Below are 18,154 nucleotides of genomic sequence, written 5' to 3' on the forward strand. Positions count from 1 at the left end.
GAAAGTGCTAATTTTACTTTCAGAATGAATTATGCAAATCAAATGTATTTGCAAATAATTGTTCCTCTTGGCTGTTCTGTTCTGATTGCTTTTTGTAGAATTTAAAAATTCTGTTGTATTTTAAATCTGTTTGCCAGTGGATTGCATTAAAAGTTGAGACAACCTGCTCTTTCAAAACTAGCAAGGTGAATTAAAGGATTATATCCTGTATTTCTGCTTGATGATTTCTCCTTATTCAGAAAAATGTTAAATTCCTCCATCATACTGAAAGAGGACTTTGAGACAAAGTTTAAAAATTAAGAATACCTACGTCTGAGAATAATTAACCTCAGATATTTCTATTTTTCCAGTACCTTTCCAGCACAGAAAGGTTACATTTTGCTGTTAGTAGGCTCTTAGGAGTACACTAGTCATCAGATACAGAAGCAAACTAGACATTTAACAGAGGGTTCATGTCAGACATTAAATGAATACAAGCTTTCCCCAAATATCCTGTTCAGGCAGTTTTAAGGACTTTTATGTGCATTGAATCAAAGTTGACCCTTTATTGAAAATCAAGAAATACATTTGAATTCCCCCCAAAAGAAACACTGCTTGGTTTTTCTTGATCTTTCTTTACATTTGAGTTCTGATTTCTTTTTAAAAAAATGTGAATTCATGCATAGCAATACTATCTCTGCTCAGTTAGAGCTATTTTGCAAAAACTGGTCCCTTAGACAGAATCATTAATCTAACATATTAGATTACTGTATTGACAAGTAAAATAAGGTTAATTCTAGAATTAGGCTGAATTTTGCTATTTCCTATGATGTAGACTTTAAAGTGCTTTGACATGTAAGTAAGTAGAGATAACATTTCCTTTGATTTGCGTTGTAACTTCCTTAGCTATTGCAACAGGAAAGGAAAGGAGTCCTTGCAGATTTTACTTCTCTGGTTGTAAGGGGGTGGCACTCATCTTCATTTCAAGGACCATTGAGGCAGCACTGTCCGAAGATGTTTGTGTGGTCATGTGGCCAGCATGATGTCACAGAGTGCTGTTTCCTCCCCACCGAAGTAGTATCTATTCATCTATTCGCATTTGCATGCTTTTGAGCTGTTAGGTGGACAGGAGCTAAAAGAAGATGGGAGCTCATCCTGTCACATGACACTTGGATCTCAAACCCAGGCTGTCGGCTTTTCAGCTGACAAACCCAGCACCTTAAGCCATCACACCATCCTATGGACAAAAGTTTATTTTCTTTGTGGTAAGATGCAGAAATGAGCTTTTCCTTCTGCTTTGATTTTCTGAAGAGAATTTCCACAAAACACACTCATCTGTGGCCTTGATAGGATGAACCTGGTTTGAAAAAAAAAATAGCAAAAGTTAGTACAGGAATTCCCTGACAATCCAGATATGGAAGTTTTGGATTAAAAGACTACTTTGTTGTTTTAATAATGCTGAATGGACTTTGCCAGTTTTTGAGTATTGTTGGAGAATAATATATTTTATTTATTTTTATAGTGACTGCGGATGCAACATCTTTTCCCAGAGTGGTTGCTAACACATTAAATCAGACAAATTCTAAAAGAATTACACAATAAAACAAAACACTTACAGGAAATAATATCAAATGAAATAATGCTAATAGCAGTAAATAGCAAATGGCCTCTGAATAACGTCATGTTAAAAACCAACGCAATGATTAGAATGGTTAACATTATTCTTAAACAATTTCTGCATCTACCAGAGAATTTTCTGTGAATTTCAAAAACAACTTGCATGGCCATTCTGGAGAATGAAGACACTTGATACGCTATATCCCTTTAGTCCAGGTTTTGGGAAGCTTCTCCCTAAATCCTAACAGAAACAATTGCTGCACTAAGATGTGTCATATGGATGTGAAGCTGAAAGACCTTGAGAAATAGGATACCAATAGCAATATACTTCAATATGGGTTTCACATATTTCAAAAATTATATCATTTTATGATATGAGGAACAGCATTTATGCATAATTCATTAGCAATTCAAATTTCCTTTTGAGAAGCAATATCCAAACCAAGCATACTCCCTATGGCTTCTACAGAATTAACAGTCAGTTAAAAAGAAATAACAATTGAAGTTTTAGTCAGATGGGATTTAAAAATAGAAAAAGAGTTGATGAGGCAAGGAATGATACTGAGAAAGGAAAATAACACTTCTTCCCCCAAAATATTTTGGTAACAGCTGACAGAGCGGACCAAACTTACTTGAGAAAGGTTTACAGGAAGGCTATTTGCATTAATCCAATAATATATTGAATAATGCACTGAAGAGCAAAAGAGAAGAGGTGCTGACAAAAGAAACCATTGGATGAAATGTGTTTATTGTTGTGTTCAGTTAAAATAATTGCATATTGCAGCTATGCAAAAGTAGATGATTTATGGTCTTGAGACACAAAAGGAGTTTACACACTTTCTGTATACTTCTTGATAAAGCCTTGATGGGAATTTGTCTTGCTGGATAGATGAAACATGGAACAGCCTGAATACTGTTTTGTGAGGAGCACATTTGAAGTTCCCTTTGTCATTGACCATCTAGCCAAGAAGGAAGTTGTAGTTCAGCAGGGATCACTGTCTAAGTGGTAAAACAAAGCCTAGTTAAATTCCAGTTTTAATTTTTTTCCTGGTGTTCATGTACACTTTCATTATCCCTGCCCAATCCTTCCTGCGTTTTCCAACTGATGATTTTGGTTATGGTAATAGAAGGGTCAGTAAGTAAGGAGAAATCATGTGTATCACCTTGACACACAATGTAGATAGCAGACAAGCCAACAGAACACTTCTGTTCTCTGAAAGGAAGATAGTTTTTTTTTTTAAAAAAAATTAAGACATTAAATATTTAGTTATTTTTTTCATTTGCTGTTATTATTCAGTATGGTGAATTGTTGTTCACATTCTTTTTGAGATAACAGGAGAGGAAATGAAAATTTCTGCTTTGGCAATTTATTCATGTAATGTGCCCAACATGTGCTATATGCCAAGGTAGATTCACAGAAAAAGAGTTTTGCAAATTATACCTGAAGACATAGACCGAAGCACTAAGGATTAATTGCAAGGAGGAAGACCGATCACAAAAGAAAATGTTAAGATCTTTTCTTCATCTCAAGAGCGAAGAAGTGTTTGCTTCAACTGCTGCATTGTACAAAGAAAAAGGCAAAATTCTTTGGCAATCCGGTCTCAAACTGTTCGGGGGTTTGCTACTGTATTTAATAATAACATATTGAGAAATTTATTTTCATCCAGTGTTACAAACTCCACTATTCAGTTGGAAATTCTACTTAACAACTGGGTCATAACATTCTGTTCTGACCTGTTTCTCTGTGGTTGCAGAAGTTGGTCGGATGGTCTTCAGCAGAATTGAAGAGCAATAAAACATAAAGGCAGCCTTTGTCATGGACCACACTTTCTATTTCAAATGGAACTTCAAGAATTTGAGAAGTTTGAACTTCAAAAGGAAATGGAAAATTTATAACATCATGGTTTAGTTCCCTATGAATCAACTTGAGAATATTTTTCTATTCAGTACAAAGGGTTAGCAGTTTTGGGATGGGGAATTTAAATATTTGGAAAATGTGATTGGTAGGCTACTTAATTATTATTATTAATTATTATATCAGTCCTGATGAGCAAATTGTTCAAATGGTTGTGGGGGTAGAAGGTTAATAGACTTCCAAACATTTTTTTCCCACTGCTTCAGATAGGTAGGCAGTGGAGAGAGTGGTGAGGATGGCAGAAAAGATTATTGGCAATTCACTTCCTTCTATCTGGGACATAGTATATAAGTGTTGCTTGAGCAAGGTCCGCAGTATTATCTGTGACACTACACATCCTCTTCGCGACCTGTTTTCCTTGTTAACTTCTGGGAAGAGGCTTCGTGGTATCCGATGATACCAGATTCAGTCACAGTTTTGTTCATTACAGTTATCAACCTTGTGAACTCTCAAGCTTTCCTCTTCCTCTGTATTCAAAATGGACAGTGATTAATATGTATATGTATTTATATTTAAAGGTGTAGGTATATACATATGTATGTATATAGCATATCTATATGTGTGTTATGTATGTGTACACTTTTGAGAGCAGGCAACAGAATTTCATTTTTAATGTGTGCCAGTGTGCCCACAGTAAAAAATGACAATAAAGGTTATCTTAGCTATCTTATCTATTTTATTTGTAATAATTCCTAGCTGATAACTTTTTTCTTTTTTGCAGGATTTATTTATACATGTGGTGGAACTTTAAAAGGACTCAATGGAACTATAGAAAGTCCAGGCTTTCCGTATGGATATCCAAACGGTGCAAACTGCACATGGGTCATAATTGCAGAAGAAAGAAATAGAATACAGATAGTATTTCAGTCTTTTGCTCTAGAAGAAGAATATGACTATTTATCATTATATGATGGGCATCCTCAACCAGCAAACTTCAGGACAAGGTAAATACTCTTTTTATCTTATAAAAATGATTATTAGTACAAATTTGATGGATTAATCTTTTCTGGCAACATTTAGAATTATTGCTATCACATTGCTCCCAATGGTTTCCTTTCCCTCTTGTTTTCCTAAATTCAAGTTACAGAATGATATTTACTCAAATATATTGTTCCCCACTCAGTTGTAGACTGACAACTCCTTTGACATAAACACATGAGCTTTTGTAAAAATGGCATTTTTAGAAGACAAGAAACTTGTCACTTCCCATTCATCCTTATAAGTGCTGTGTTATATACATGGACACAATTATGATAAAATGTATGATCTATATGCAAAGAGTTTGAAGATCAATCAATGGACGCCTCTTTTTCTTAAATGTGATCACAAATTAAGAAGTTCGGCTTCTGATGTTGGGAAATTGCTATGATAATTAGTTTGCCCCTTATTTCCAAATATACATTCCATATTCATATATGGAATTCCATAATTCCAATTCCATATATACTTTATGTATCTGTATGTCTCTATGTGTGTGTTTCTGTGTGTCCATCTGTTTGGCTATCCTATAATTTAGTTGCTATCCGGATAGAAAATACTGAAAGTATTTTTAGCTGCAGGGATTATATCCTATAAGATTAAATATTCTGTTATATCATATATCATCTATATCTATATCAACTATATTTATATCTATCATCTATATACTTACTATCATCTATCTATCTATCTATCTATCTATCTATCTATCTATCCATCCATCCATCCATCCATCCATCCATCCATCCATCCATCCATCCATGCACCACTTTTTGTTTGTTCAATAATATAGGAGGAAAACCAGAATCACTTCAATTCTTTTTTTCTTCTTCTATATAGAGAGACTCAAATCAGATTGCTTATTAGTTTGTGCTGCTCAACAATACACTTTTCCAGGCACTTTTTCTTAGTATTGTGCCATATTTCCCCCCCACACACACACATTTTCAAAAGTTGAGAAAAGCTTATATATATGTATCTACCTGGTCCTTGGGTTGCTTGAGAATCTCTTTTATGTATTTCTTTGCTGTTTTTGTACGCATACTTGATGGTTAGAAGTACTACTGCTAGTGCTGCTGTTTTCATTATCATTATATTTTATAAATGATATGACTTATGTACTTGTATTAAATGGCATAATGCATCTGATGCAAATTACATAATTATGTCATTCGCGCAACATGTCCTTTTTTTGACATCTTTGTTGCCTGTAATGAACATCTGTGTTTATTACTTATTTATCACTAAGTATTACTATAGATTCCCTAACATTTCCCAGCTTGAAAGAAGACCAGTGGAAGGCATTCTATTCTGTTAGCTTCCTTTAGGTTTTAATTCAAATGGAAGAAATTATCACTGTCGCAGAGTGATGGAGATATTACTGCACCATAGGGAAACAATTTGGTGGATGGTGATGAAATACCCAATAAGAATGGCTATAACATGATCCCCGAATTCCAAATGTGGTTGAAAGACATTGAAGTTATTAGAATGGCCAACTTAAATTGTGAAAGCTATTCTCATGACTGGGGTGATGTAACTCATATTAGATGTGGCAGATGGGAGCTAAAGAATCAAATATCTTTCTGAAGAATTGAAAAGGAACTAGAATTTACCTGTAGCTACATAAAGTTCACAGAAATTAGTAGATGATAATGGGGGAAAGAAATACTCTATTGGTATAACTAATGTAATCAGGACTAAAAAAAATAGATAGGGGCATTCAAAACTTCCATTTGTTTATCACCATTCATTACAATAAAAAAACTCATTTACTGAAAAAAGTGTGCCATGGAGTTTCCCTTCCTTTGTTTAGCAGTGATTTGCTTTTGTTAATGTCAGATGACCTTCTCAATGAACCCTCTACTGCTGTTGGCTACACATCCACAAAGTTTTCTTGGTTTCCTGCTTGAGCTGCAGGTTGGACTAGAAGACCCTTCCAGCTCCATTCTATTCTAATGTCCAACTTGGCTTGGATATGGGCTGATTCCCTCTGTCTGAAAAACCCTTCACCAAGACTACTATTTTGACATGTTCACATCATTATGTTTTCAAGTCCTCAATCTTGGCCTGTTTTTGGATGCATTCCTTTCTTTGTTTCCTTAGCTGCTGATCTACTATCCTATTATCAGTTTTGGTGTCCTAAGCTTAACAACTTGAAACAAGCTCCCAAGATCTATTTCTCTCCCTCCCTCCCTCTCTCCCTCCCTCCCTCTCTCTCTCTCCCTCCCTCTCCCTCATCTCTCATCTACCTGTCTGCCTACATACCTACCTACTTATCTACCTACTATCTGCAATATCCAACAAATGTTTTCACACATTTATATCATTTTGAATCACTCAGATTCAAAACCTCAAACAGATTTTAAGGAAATACTCCAAAAATTCAAATGGGGATGTTTTAAGTCCTCTTTAATATTTAACTTTAAATTTGTATTTTTAAAACTTTTTTATAAATGTAGAGTCCGAAAAGTAGTTGTCTTCTACACATTTCCTGACAGACATTGATTTTCCTGATGTTCCCTTTATAAACAGATCTTCCTGTGTTTTTCAGATCCCCAGGGGGTCTTTCCCAAAAAGCACATAATCATTGCACGTAAGGTCCAAGTAATTTACCTCTCTTCACTGCTCCTTCTCTGTCTAAACTGACCAGCTGAGCAAACAGTCTGAAATGATTAGGAGAAAATTAAGTGCTCAGCATTTTTGACACACCTTTGAACTACTAAACACAGATGCATTGATTTTCTTCATATAGCAGTACAACTTTGACCACTGCTTACATGCAGAGAACTCTGAAGAAGTGTAATATTAGCCATGGGGAATTCAGTATGGCAAGGAAGAAAAGAATAATGACAGTTCAAATGTATCTATACATAAAAAGAAATAATAACATAATTTTATATTCAGAAATTGTCTTTTTTAACTATATCCATTCCAATTAATTATTGGAGAACACTAAAAAATATATTAATGTGACTGCTGTCAAGTACACATTGTCTGCGGCCTGCCAGGTGAGCAAGTGAGTAAAGCCCCATCCTCGCATATGGAGGATCCAGGCAGTGCACGAAACCACGAAACTGTCCTCCACGTAACCAGTCCCTGGCACCCAAAAGACTGGGGGCTGATGAATTACAGAATGGCCAAAGAATGTATGCACCATGTACCACTTCTTGAAGACAATAGCATATAATAGCTATTATAGAAAAGGTACTTGAGCCTTCCTTCCTTCCTCCCTCCCTCGCTTCCTCCCTCCTTCCTTCCAACATCCCTCTTTTTAATATTATCTTAAACTATATTGTAATATGAGATTTATAATTCAGATAGATATGGATGAGAATATTGTGGGGGTATTATTTTTTTGCAAGAACGGCATGTAACAAATGTTTTAAAAACTGGGTAAAAAGTCATACTCATTTTCAATACATAAATGAGTCATCTGAATTGGAAAACTAAAATCAAATTGGTCCTGTGATCTATTGTGACATATTTGAAGATGGTTCAACATATGCATTGCCAATACCTGGTAAACATGTGCATTACCAACACCTGGTATATAAGAAGATTCACTGATTTTTTTTATTAAAATAGTTTTCCATTTGGCATAATACAATGAACATTCAAACTAAACCATTCTTTTAAAAATATACTTATGCTCCCCCCCCCAGACTTACTCTACAAAGCCTCTTAAAGGAACAACACGGTGTACAATTAAAAACATAATGCACCATACTGTGTTAATGATTGTCTCTACCTTGGTGCCATTCTGATAATTTCTCATCTTTTGCAATTATGGAAATCAAGCTTTGATTTTCTTCTGTTAGGTTCTTTCAACTGTGCTTCCTCATTTGCAATTCAACTGTTTTTGATTTCAGTTGCTATACCCGTATCGTTGCATTAGATGTAGATTTTATAGTTAAGGATAAGTTTAAACATTTCCTGCCCCCATCCATTAATTCAAGGTGACATCTGCAAAACTGCCAGGCTCTCTGAAAGTTTCCTTGCTATAAGTGTGTTGATTACATTCCAAATGGGCCATTTTATTAGCCAAAGCAAAGTTATGTCCGAGCTGAAAGGGCAGATTCTTGGGAACCTAGAATGTAACAAACCTTTTCAAGATGGATTTTTTTTTCTGAGCAGTATTAGCAAAAATGCCAGATCCTAAATATAACACAATAATATTTATTTATTTATCAAAATGATATGCCTGTCCATCTCACAAAGGTGACTCTTGAGAGGTGTGCAACAATAAACATATCAAAAACCTTATTATTTAAAATAATAAAAATAAAACACACAAAAATTATAGTGTCAAGGTAGCATTGGTTCTTTGAGACTTTCTGAGTTGACTCCCAACGCTTCCAGGCCTGTAACAGTGAATATAAAGTAAAAAGTACATGACAATGCTCATTTGTTAAAGCCATGTATTTTAGGACTGCCAATGACTTTCGCAAATACAATTACAATAATATTCCATTCTTACATTAGTGAATTGATATCCTTATCAGGATCTGCTTGCCTTTGCAATTTGCTTGCCTATTTCTTATAGTAAAACCATCAATACATGAAGCAACAAGGAATTTTGTTTATCAGCTAGCTAGCATAGAACAGAAGAGACTGTGAGGAGGGACTGGCTGAAGGGCACTTAGCTGTTTACTAAGAGCTAAGAACTCTTAGGACTAGAACCTGACTTCTAAGTTGCAGGTTAGCACCTTAACCAGTGGTAGGATTCAGCCGGTTGGCACCACTTCGGCAGAACCGGTAGCTAATTTTTTGTTGCCCAAGCTCAGAATGGACTTCCGGAAGTGACATCCACACAGAGAACCAGTTGTTCACATATTTGAATCCCACCACTGACCTTAACCACTACAGCATGCTGGCTTTCTTACTTCATTACAGCTTGACAGTCCTGTACCCTTTCTTTCGTCCACTTGTATAATTAGCTTTTCATTAGAACATTTGTTTAAGAATGAAAATATTTTATGACATGCAATTAGAGTAAAATCATTGGCAACATAGAATTATGTGTATATTGACCCAGAAATGAGTTTCGTGGAGCTTGGATTTGGTCAGCAGTAAGTCATCTTGAATCTATAATCCTATACCTATTTAACTTGGGCACAAAATATTGAATTCAGTAGGAATTATTTCTGGGTAGACATATGTGGGTAATACAGGATTTCATTACTAATATATTAATTTTTTTAGCATCAGAATTTTGCTACCAAAGAATTCAAGATGGAACTAGAAGGTAATTTTACTCCCTTTCTATTTTTTTATATAAACTTGTTCCAGCAAATTTTTGCATTAGTATTTCTTTCAATGCTAAGACAAAAATACATACACAGCTAGGTGTGTATTTCTTTAATAGGTATAAATTTCTACCATGTACTGAGATTGGAAAAAAAATGTAAACAAGCTCACTTTCAAATTAGCATTTTCTATCCAGATTTTGGGGATATTTAGTTTCATCTAGTGGTTAATATACCTTGCCAGAAGCAGGAAGACTATGAGGTCTAATTCCACCTTATTCATGAAAGCCAGCTGGGTGACTTTGGCCCACTCACTCTCTTTCAGCCCAATCCATGTCAGAGGATTGAAGTTGTAGGGAAAATAAAAAGAGGAAGGAGTAATGTGTGTTTTTGGCACCTTGAATATAAAAATAATAAAGATAGGATAATAATCAATCAAACAAACAAATAAATTTCCATTCCTATGGTGCCAATGTATATTGTCTTGGTTCTTCTTTATTATTTTTCTCCCTAAAAGCTCTTTTGTAATGTATTTTTACGATGCTTTGTAAAACTGGAAAAATGAAACAGGATCTAAATATAGACACTTGACATCTTTTCCACCATCATAAAAAAATCACTATATTTTGCTTAGAGAATGAATCTATCCAGAAAAAAAAAATCCCAATCTTAGAAATAAACTTTTGTTCATGTTTTATCGGCATGAATCTTCAGAAACAGTTTAACTGAAGGTTGGCCTTTCTTTGAGGAATAAGGTCTAGTTCTTTGTGGTTAAAAAATTCACCATCCCACTTATAACCTCAAAAACTGTTTGAAATCTGGTCATTGAAAATGAATATCAGTATGTTCACTGGGAAATACTGTTGTGAAAGACAGCAGCCTTAGAAATTTATAACTGCAGTCTTAGAAAAACAACAAATTGTCAAATATACGTTCCACTGTGTTTAAAAACATAAGAAAGCATGAATAAAAATCCACTTCAATCAGGGAAGTGTGAAACTCAATAGAACATTGCTGTATTAATGTTTCAGAGCTCAGTTAGCATGATCAACCCAATCTTTTATGATAAAATATTCTGGTTATCAAGGAGATGCACCAAGTACAGTAGAACAAAAGAAATTGCATAATTATATCCTTTCTCAAGGCTAACGTCTACTCAGTTGATTCTTTTCCCTTTACTATTATGCATTTATTTTCATGTACTCATGGTGATATCAAGTACTATTCATTGTTCTTCTCTTTGCTCTTTATGTTCTAACCTCACTGGCTGGATTCAGATAGAATGTTAGCCTCCAATTCATATGATGAAATCTTTCAAAATATCTAGCTTACTTGCATTTATCATTTGAATAAGATCTATTCATAAGAGATCTATTATGAATAGAATAGCTAGCTAAATGTGCCCAGTCTTAATGGTTTGAGGCAAATGGATTTTCCTAGTGGCCATAATTCAACATTGCTAATATTCCCAGTTTTGTTTTGCTGTGCAAAATTCAAAAACATAGAAGCTTATTTAATATACTTTGCATTACCTGTAATTTTAATATGCATGGAGGCAAGTCCAAAGTACAGATAGTCCTCGATTTACAACAGTTCATTTAGCGACTGTTCCAAGTTACAATGGCGCTGAAAAAAGTGACTTATGACCATTTTTCACATTTATGACCACTGCATCATCCCCTTAGTCATGTGATCAAAATCCAGATGTTTGGCAACTAACTCATATTTATGATGGCTGCAATGTCCTGGGGTCATGTGATTCACTTTTTGTGTCCTTCTGACAAGCAAACTCAATGGGGAAGCCATATTCACTTAACAACCGTGTTATCAACTTAACAATTGCAGTGATTCACTTAACAATTTGGCAAGAAAAGTAAAATGGGGCAAAACTCTCTTAACACTGGTCTCGCTTAGCAACATAAATTTTGGGCTCAATTGTGGTTATAAGTCGAGGAATACCTGTAACTATTTTTTTAAAACAAGTTCATGTAAACCTAACACTAAATACTGATATTGCTGTGTTAACAGCGATACAGTCATATGTTTTAGATAATAATAATAATAATAATAATAATAATAATAATAATAATAATAATAATAATAATAATAATAATAATAATAATGATGATGATGATGATGATGATGATGATATTGGAAGGGACCTTGGAGGTCATCTAGTCCAACCCCCTGCTGAGGCAGGAAACCCTATACCATTTCAGACAAATCGCTGTCCAATCTCTTCTTAAAAACTTCCAGTGTTGGAGCATTCACAGCTTCTGGAGGCAGGTTGTTCAACTGATTAATTGTTCTAACTGTCAGAAAATTTCTCCTTAGTACTAGGCTGCTTCTCTCTTTGGTTAGTTTTCATCCATTGCTTCTTGTCCTGCCTTCAGATGCTTTGGAGAATAGCTTGACTCCCTCTTCTTTGTAGCAGCCCCTGAGATATTTGAACTTTCTTTACTTCATAGCCTCACTGTATTGGATTTCATGATGTTTATTGTACTGAGAAAGTTAAAAGATTTAGTCTCTGTTGTAACACTTAACCTGGTCCCAATCTGAAGAGCTAATATACTTAGAGATTTCCTAGGCAGAATCACTTTCAGCTCCTGTAGAAATTTATTTTCATCATGCTTGTAATCAAACTTTCCCCAATAGAGTAAGCTCAAAAGCCATATCCTCTTGGGCATCCAATAAATCATCAAATTATACCACCTCTAGTGGTAAACATTTTCCAATTGTTTGGATACTGTTTGGATATTGGTAGGAAACAACATACAAGCACTCAATATTCAAACTACTACTGATACCATAAGATGAATCCAGCAAGTCTGGGATGAGTTTCCCAACATCTGTTTTTTATTATTATTATTTACCTATCCATCTCATAAAAACATTTCCTATGTTTTGCATCGTGTAAATGTACAGTAATTATGTAGTTTAATCCCTTTGATCTTTCTTGCCTTGTAGTATGTAAACTTCTGGATTGCATCTCTGTAGATTNTTTTCTATATTACTTTCTGAAACTGATGAACTGTCTAAGGTCCAGTGGTTCTAGAATTATGCCACAGATGCAACTGTTCTTCAAGAAAGCCATTAAATAAATTATCTTGAATCTCCCACACAGAAACTGTTTATTCTACAACTGGGTCCTCAGAAACTTTAAATTTTTCTTGAGAAGATAGAAGTCAATCATGCTTAATAGTTGGATAGGCAAACTGCACCAATCAGTTAATTTATAGTTAGCATATCTTTAGAAAGGAAACTTTTAAACCTTCATATTGACATTTATTGGCTCCTATGGAAGCCAGGATCCTAATGAATTGCATGGAATCCCACACATATGGAACTGTACATACAAAAATCTTATATGGACATCTTCAGAGTACGCACAAATGACTCTGGAAATGTTATTTAGTGGACTTCAGAAATCCATGGGGCTTGAACCTGTACGGTGAGTATTAGTGCTTCTGTAGGGCTTGGCATATATCCTCCCCCCCACATACATCCACTACATAAGTATAAAACAAAGATAACCAAATCAAGAAATCAGTAGCAGAAGTTAATAAGAAATTAAGACTTTAGAAGACAACAGAAGTTTTGTTCTATTAATGATATGTCCTTATAATCTTCTGGCTGTTTCAAGAAATTCAGATACAAATGAAGCCCCAATCAGATTTTGTTTTGAGTCTAGAAGAAATACTTCAAGATATCTTTGCCTTGGGTTATTTAAGATTCACTGTTTCTGAGTCTTGATATATTTTTGCTTTTCAACTTTGACACTACTATGAGAACCTCAAAGCTTCAAATCCTCTTATTCTGGCATCATAACTTCCAAACCAACTATCCCTTATTTTGTTCATCTTTAACTGACTACTGCTATAGAGCTGGCTTTTCTTGGGGAGAAGTGGAACAGAAATGGAACAAAGAAACAGAAGGAAATCTAATTGTAAAAAGTTCTACCTCAGCTGGAGCACTCATCAGCTGCTTTCAACAAACAAACAAAATGAATGGAACACAGTTCATGGATTTCTCAGCAGGATTAATCCCATTCTGCAGATTTGTGAGGCTCTGTTGCTCTTTACCTTTTGGATCAAGAAAATATTTCACATTGTTCCTTCAAAGTGTCATTGAAATTTGCTTCTTAATTCAATGGAAAAAAATAACAATCCGTCCTGCTTTTGGGGACATCTGCAATGGAACAAGCACCTCATACTCTTTCTTCTGTTTACTTTAAAGTTGGATCAGCAGGAACTGTTCCATTGGCAGTTTGCCTATGGATCCACTTCATAAATTCACAGTGCTTGGCAGTGCTTCATATTGTTCTAATGGCCTCTAATGATTGCATATGATGTCAGCAAGAATATGCTCCCTTATCGACCCATGTGGCCTCAGCTTTGGCATACTTTCCCTCCTATCATTTTCCGTTAAGCCATATGAAAAGCTTAGTGAATGAAGAACTGTAGAATGGGACCTTCTTTTTATTAATAGACAAAGATTTCAAAGGGAACTAGAAAACTAAATTTATGATAGAACAAGAATTTATTATAAAATAAATGTTTTCATTATGTAATACTATATTTCCATGTCAGAAGCACCAAAGCTGTTCTGTGGTGAAAGGATTAACTGGTGTTATCACTCTTGCCCAGTTGGGGGCTTCGTTCATGTTCCCATTAATAAGCCCACCAAAGTGGGACCTATTTATCTAGTCATTTTAGCATGCTTTCGACCTGAAATGTCAGCAGGACCTTATGCTCATACCTTTACATATATAATATGAAGTGTTCTGGATTTTATTATCTTAATTGTTTTAAATTAATATTGTTAATATTGAGTTATTAAACAAGCAGTCACTATTATCATGTGATGACATTTCTGTTCATAGGTTCACATGAAAAATTCATTAAGAGCAAAATAAATGTTTATTTCTTTTTTTTATTCTATGATTCCAATCTAAGAGATTTTTGTCCTATGAAAAAGTTTGGATGAAGTTTTACTTACTGCTCCCAGGTTTCTAAATAGTTTCTAAAAAAATTGACATGATAGAATAAAATTAGAGTACCTGACACACTTTTGCATACATCCATTGGCATATGTTCAGAACATGCAAGATTTCTGTGGTAAGATCCCCACCTATCAGACGAAATGGAACATTCTAATTGTGACATTCTAAATAAGGATTCTTCTTCTCCAGAATATTTTATCTCCCTGAAGTGACAATGGCCCCTATTTTCATAGTATCCTAGAATAGGGGAGAAAGTTTCTGGAAGGTTGGGGGACTGGACATTTATGAAGGAAAAACTCTTCCTATTTGGACCATAATTGGTCCATGTTTATTTTCTCATTTTGACTTAAGTTATAGAAGATATTGCAGACAAGAGAGGAACATGACAGCGATTAATAATCGTAATCTGTGATCATTGCAATGTCACATTCACTGTGTATACACACTTGCATTTATACAATATTTCTCCTGTTTCATTGCACTTGTTTCCATAACTTCCTTTGAATGGCTAGTATGATGAGTGATTCTTCAGATCATCTTTCAAATTTTATTAAACACAACATCTATTGGTGCTCACATTCTAAAAGGAATATGAGAAAAATCAAAACAATATTGATCAGTTACATTCACAGTTGACAGATGGAACATTATGTAATAAAAGATTGATCTTCATTACAAAGCAAAGTGCTTTTTGCTTTTCTTTATTTCTTAATTTATGCTTTAAAAAGAATATAAAAGATTGCACCAGGGGCTGACAAGTAATTACTTGTTTAGTTGAGAACTCTTCAATTTCACACTATTCAGGTCTGACCTACGATTATTGTTTACATAATATGCTAATTGATTTTATAACTTTGGCAAAAAAAAAATAATTTTACACAATAAATTAGTTTATATATCATATTCTGATTACTAAGTCTAATGAATATGCAGACAGAAAATAGTCAGGCCATTGCATCATGATCAATGGAAAAGAAGCTGATATATACAGTAGATGTGCTCTTTCAATCTAGTTCATTTCAACATATTAGAAGACAATCAATTTGACATGATTGATCATCAATAGTGCTTCCAGAAAGGAAGAATAGATGAGAAAATGTCATAAGAACTCTGAGACTTTTCTTCTGGTCTGTAATATTTTCCACATTTATCTCTGATTAATATTTATTTATTGATTGATTTTTTAATCCTGATTTTATTATTTTTATAAATAACTCAAGCAGTGAACATACCTAATACTTGTTCCTCCTCGTATTTCTCTCCTCCCCCAAACAATAACCCTGGGAGTTTGGTTAGGCTAAGAGAGAGTGACTGACCCAAAGTCACCCAGCCCACTTTTATGCGTAAGGCCAGACTAGAACCTAAGTCTCTCAACTTCTAGCTGAGAGAGACTAGAACCTAAGTCTCTCAACTTCTAGCTGAGAGAGACTAGAACTTAAGTCTCTCAACTTCTAGCTGAGAGAGACTAGAACCTAAGTCTCTCAACTTCTAGCTGAGACAGACTAGAACCTAAGTCTCTCAACTTCTAGCTGAGAGAGACTAGAACCTAAGTCTCTCAACTTCTAGCTGAGAGAGACTAGAACCTAAGTCTCTCAACTTCTAGGTGAGACAGACTAGAACCTAAGTCTCTCAACTTCTAGCCTGGTATCTTAACCACTGACTAGAGCAAATATTAAATGGTTGTTTTTGTTTTTTTTTAAAAAGTTTTTAACTCTCTTTTGAATTAAACTTCCACACCTTTAGTTAATGTAAAAGAAACAGAGAGGTGACAGTGTTAACACAAATGTTAACTTGGTGTAATGGTATGTGGAAAAGATCTTGGAAGATGAGGTGAAGATATACTGCCCAAAGAATGGTCAGAGCCCACAGCTGGGTAGTGGATGGATAGTGGGCTGGACAACAGACTCAGAAGGAATCCTTCCTTGTTTCTAGGGTTTCAAAGGAGATGTGGGGAAATTGTATTTTCACACTTGCAAGATTGATGTCAGCTTATTCTATGAGATAGGTCAGAGAGAAAACATGGCCACATAAGCTAATTGTACTTTATTGTAAAGGTATTTTAACAAATGTTTCCTTTTCAGAATTATCTTACTGTCTCCTTTATAGTCTGAAAAACTAAGATGGTCCTTTCTGAGACTCTTACCCCACCCACATCCAGCTGCAGAGAAGAGCAACAAAGATGATTAGGGGGCTGGAAGCTAAAACATACAAAGAATGGTTGTCTGGGTATGTCTACTTTAATGAAAAGAAGGACTAGAGGTGACATGATAGCAGTCTTCCCCCCCTCTTCCCCAGAGAAGAGAGGGGGTCTATCTATTCTCCAAAGTAACTGGGGGCAGGGAAAGAAGTAATGCATAGAAATTTATCAAAGAGAGTTCCAGCCTAGAACTAAGATGGATTTTTCAGAACCTAGGAGAAATTTCCTGACAGTGAGAATGATTAATTAGTGGAATGGCTTACCGCCAAAAGCTATGGGTACTTCAACACTGGAAGTTTTAAAGAAGAGATGGGATAGCCATTTGTCCAGAATACTATAGCTTGAGCAGGAGGTTAGATAGAAGACCTCCAAGGTCCCTTCCAATTGTGTTATTCCTTATTATTTGACCACTCCCTATGCAGCATCTCTTCACTCCATCTTCTAAGTCTTAGGACCTAAGGTCTTTCCTACAAGCCATTATATCTGGTGACTTTTTGAAACTATTTTCTAGATGCATTTCATGCATTAAGCAGGCTGGATTGTGGTGGTGCTAAGTCACTAAAAGATAAGGTAACAATTTGTCAAAGTGTTTTACATGTTGTCTGTTGCTGCTGCATCATCTTTATCTTTGTATTATAAACTAGGACAGGGGTAGGCAACCTCGGCTCTTTTATGACTCATGGACTTCAACTCCCAGAATTCCTGAGTCAGCTATGCTGACTCAGGAATTCTGAGAGTTGAAGTCCATGAGTCATAAAAGAGCCGAGGTTGCCTACCCCTGGTCTAGGACAAGGAGTTGTACAAAAGCCAACTCTGAATTGCTGATCTGATTCTCTTTGACCTCTTGCCTAGATGGTGCCATGATCTTTTGAAAGCCTTTCATTCATTGCTACCTTCCATGCAATGGCTTCCTTCAGTTGAAGGAGTTGAACTAGATCATATTCAGAGTACATTTCAAATCTTATTATTCTATGTCTATGACTGCCACAGCTCTAACAAGTAAATCTAATTCCTCAACTTTTACCAAAGCAAGTATGTGGCTTTGTCTTGTCTAATGCCCGTGCTAACACTTGATATTCTAAAGAGAACCTGGAGAAGAATGATTAAAAGAATCCAGTTATTGCATTCAGCTCCAGGTGGAAAAACATAAAATAGCTGGCATTGGAGTGTTTTCTCTTGCCTTCAACTTTGTCCTTAGCTAAACAACAATATTTGGA

General features: G+C 35.1%; 1 protein-coding gene across 1 annotated transcript in view; it reads left to right on the forward strand.

Annotated features, from left to right (window-relative positions):
• The window catches only part of LOC107294483 (CUB and sushi domain-containing protein 3-like), a gene marked incomplete at its 3' end in the record, with an annotated part of 171,150 nt that overhangs the window by 129,770 nt on the left and 23,226 nt on the right, over positions 1 to 18,154 (forward strand). Inside the window, exon 2 of the mRNA XM_015823717.1 lies at positions 4,233 to 4,455. Within this exon, the coding sequence (XP_015679203.1) occupies positions 4,233 to 4,455 (223 nt within the window). The remainder of the gene's footprint in view (positions 1 to 4,232; positions 4,456 to 18,154) is intronic.

This window comes from Protobothrops mucrosquamatus, unplaced genomic scaffold (assembly GCF_001527695.2).
Source record: "Protobothrops mucrosquamatus isolate PMUCROS unplaced genomic scaffold, P.Mucros_1.0 scaffold1957, whole genome shotgun sequence".
NCBI lineage: Eukaryota > Metazoa > Chordata > Lepidosauria > Squamata > Viperidae > Protobothrops > Protobothrops mucrosquamatus.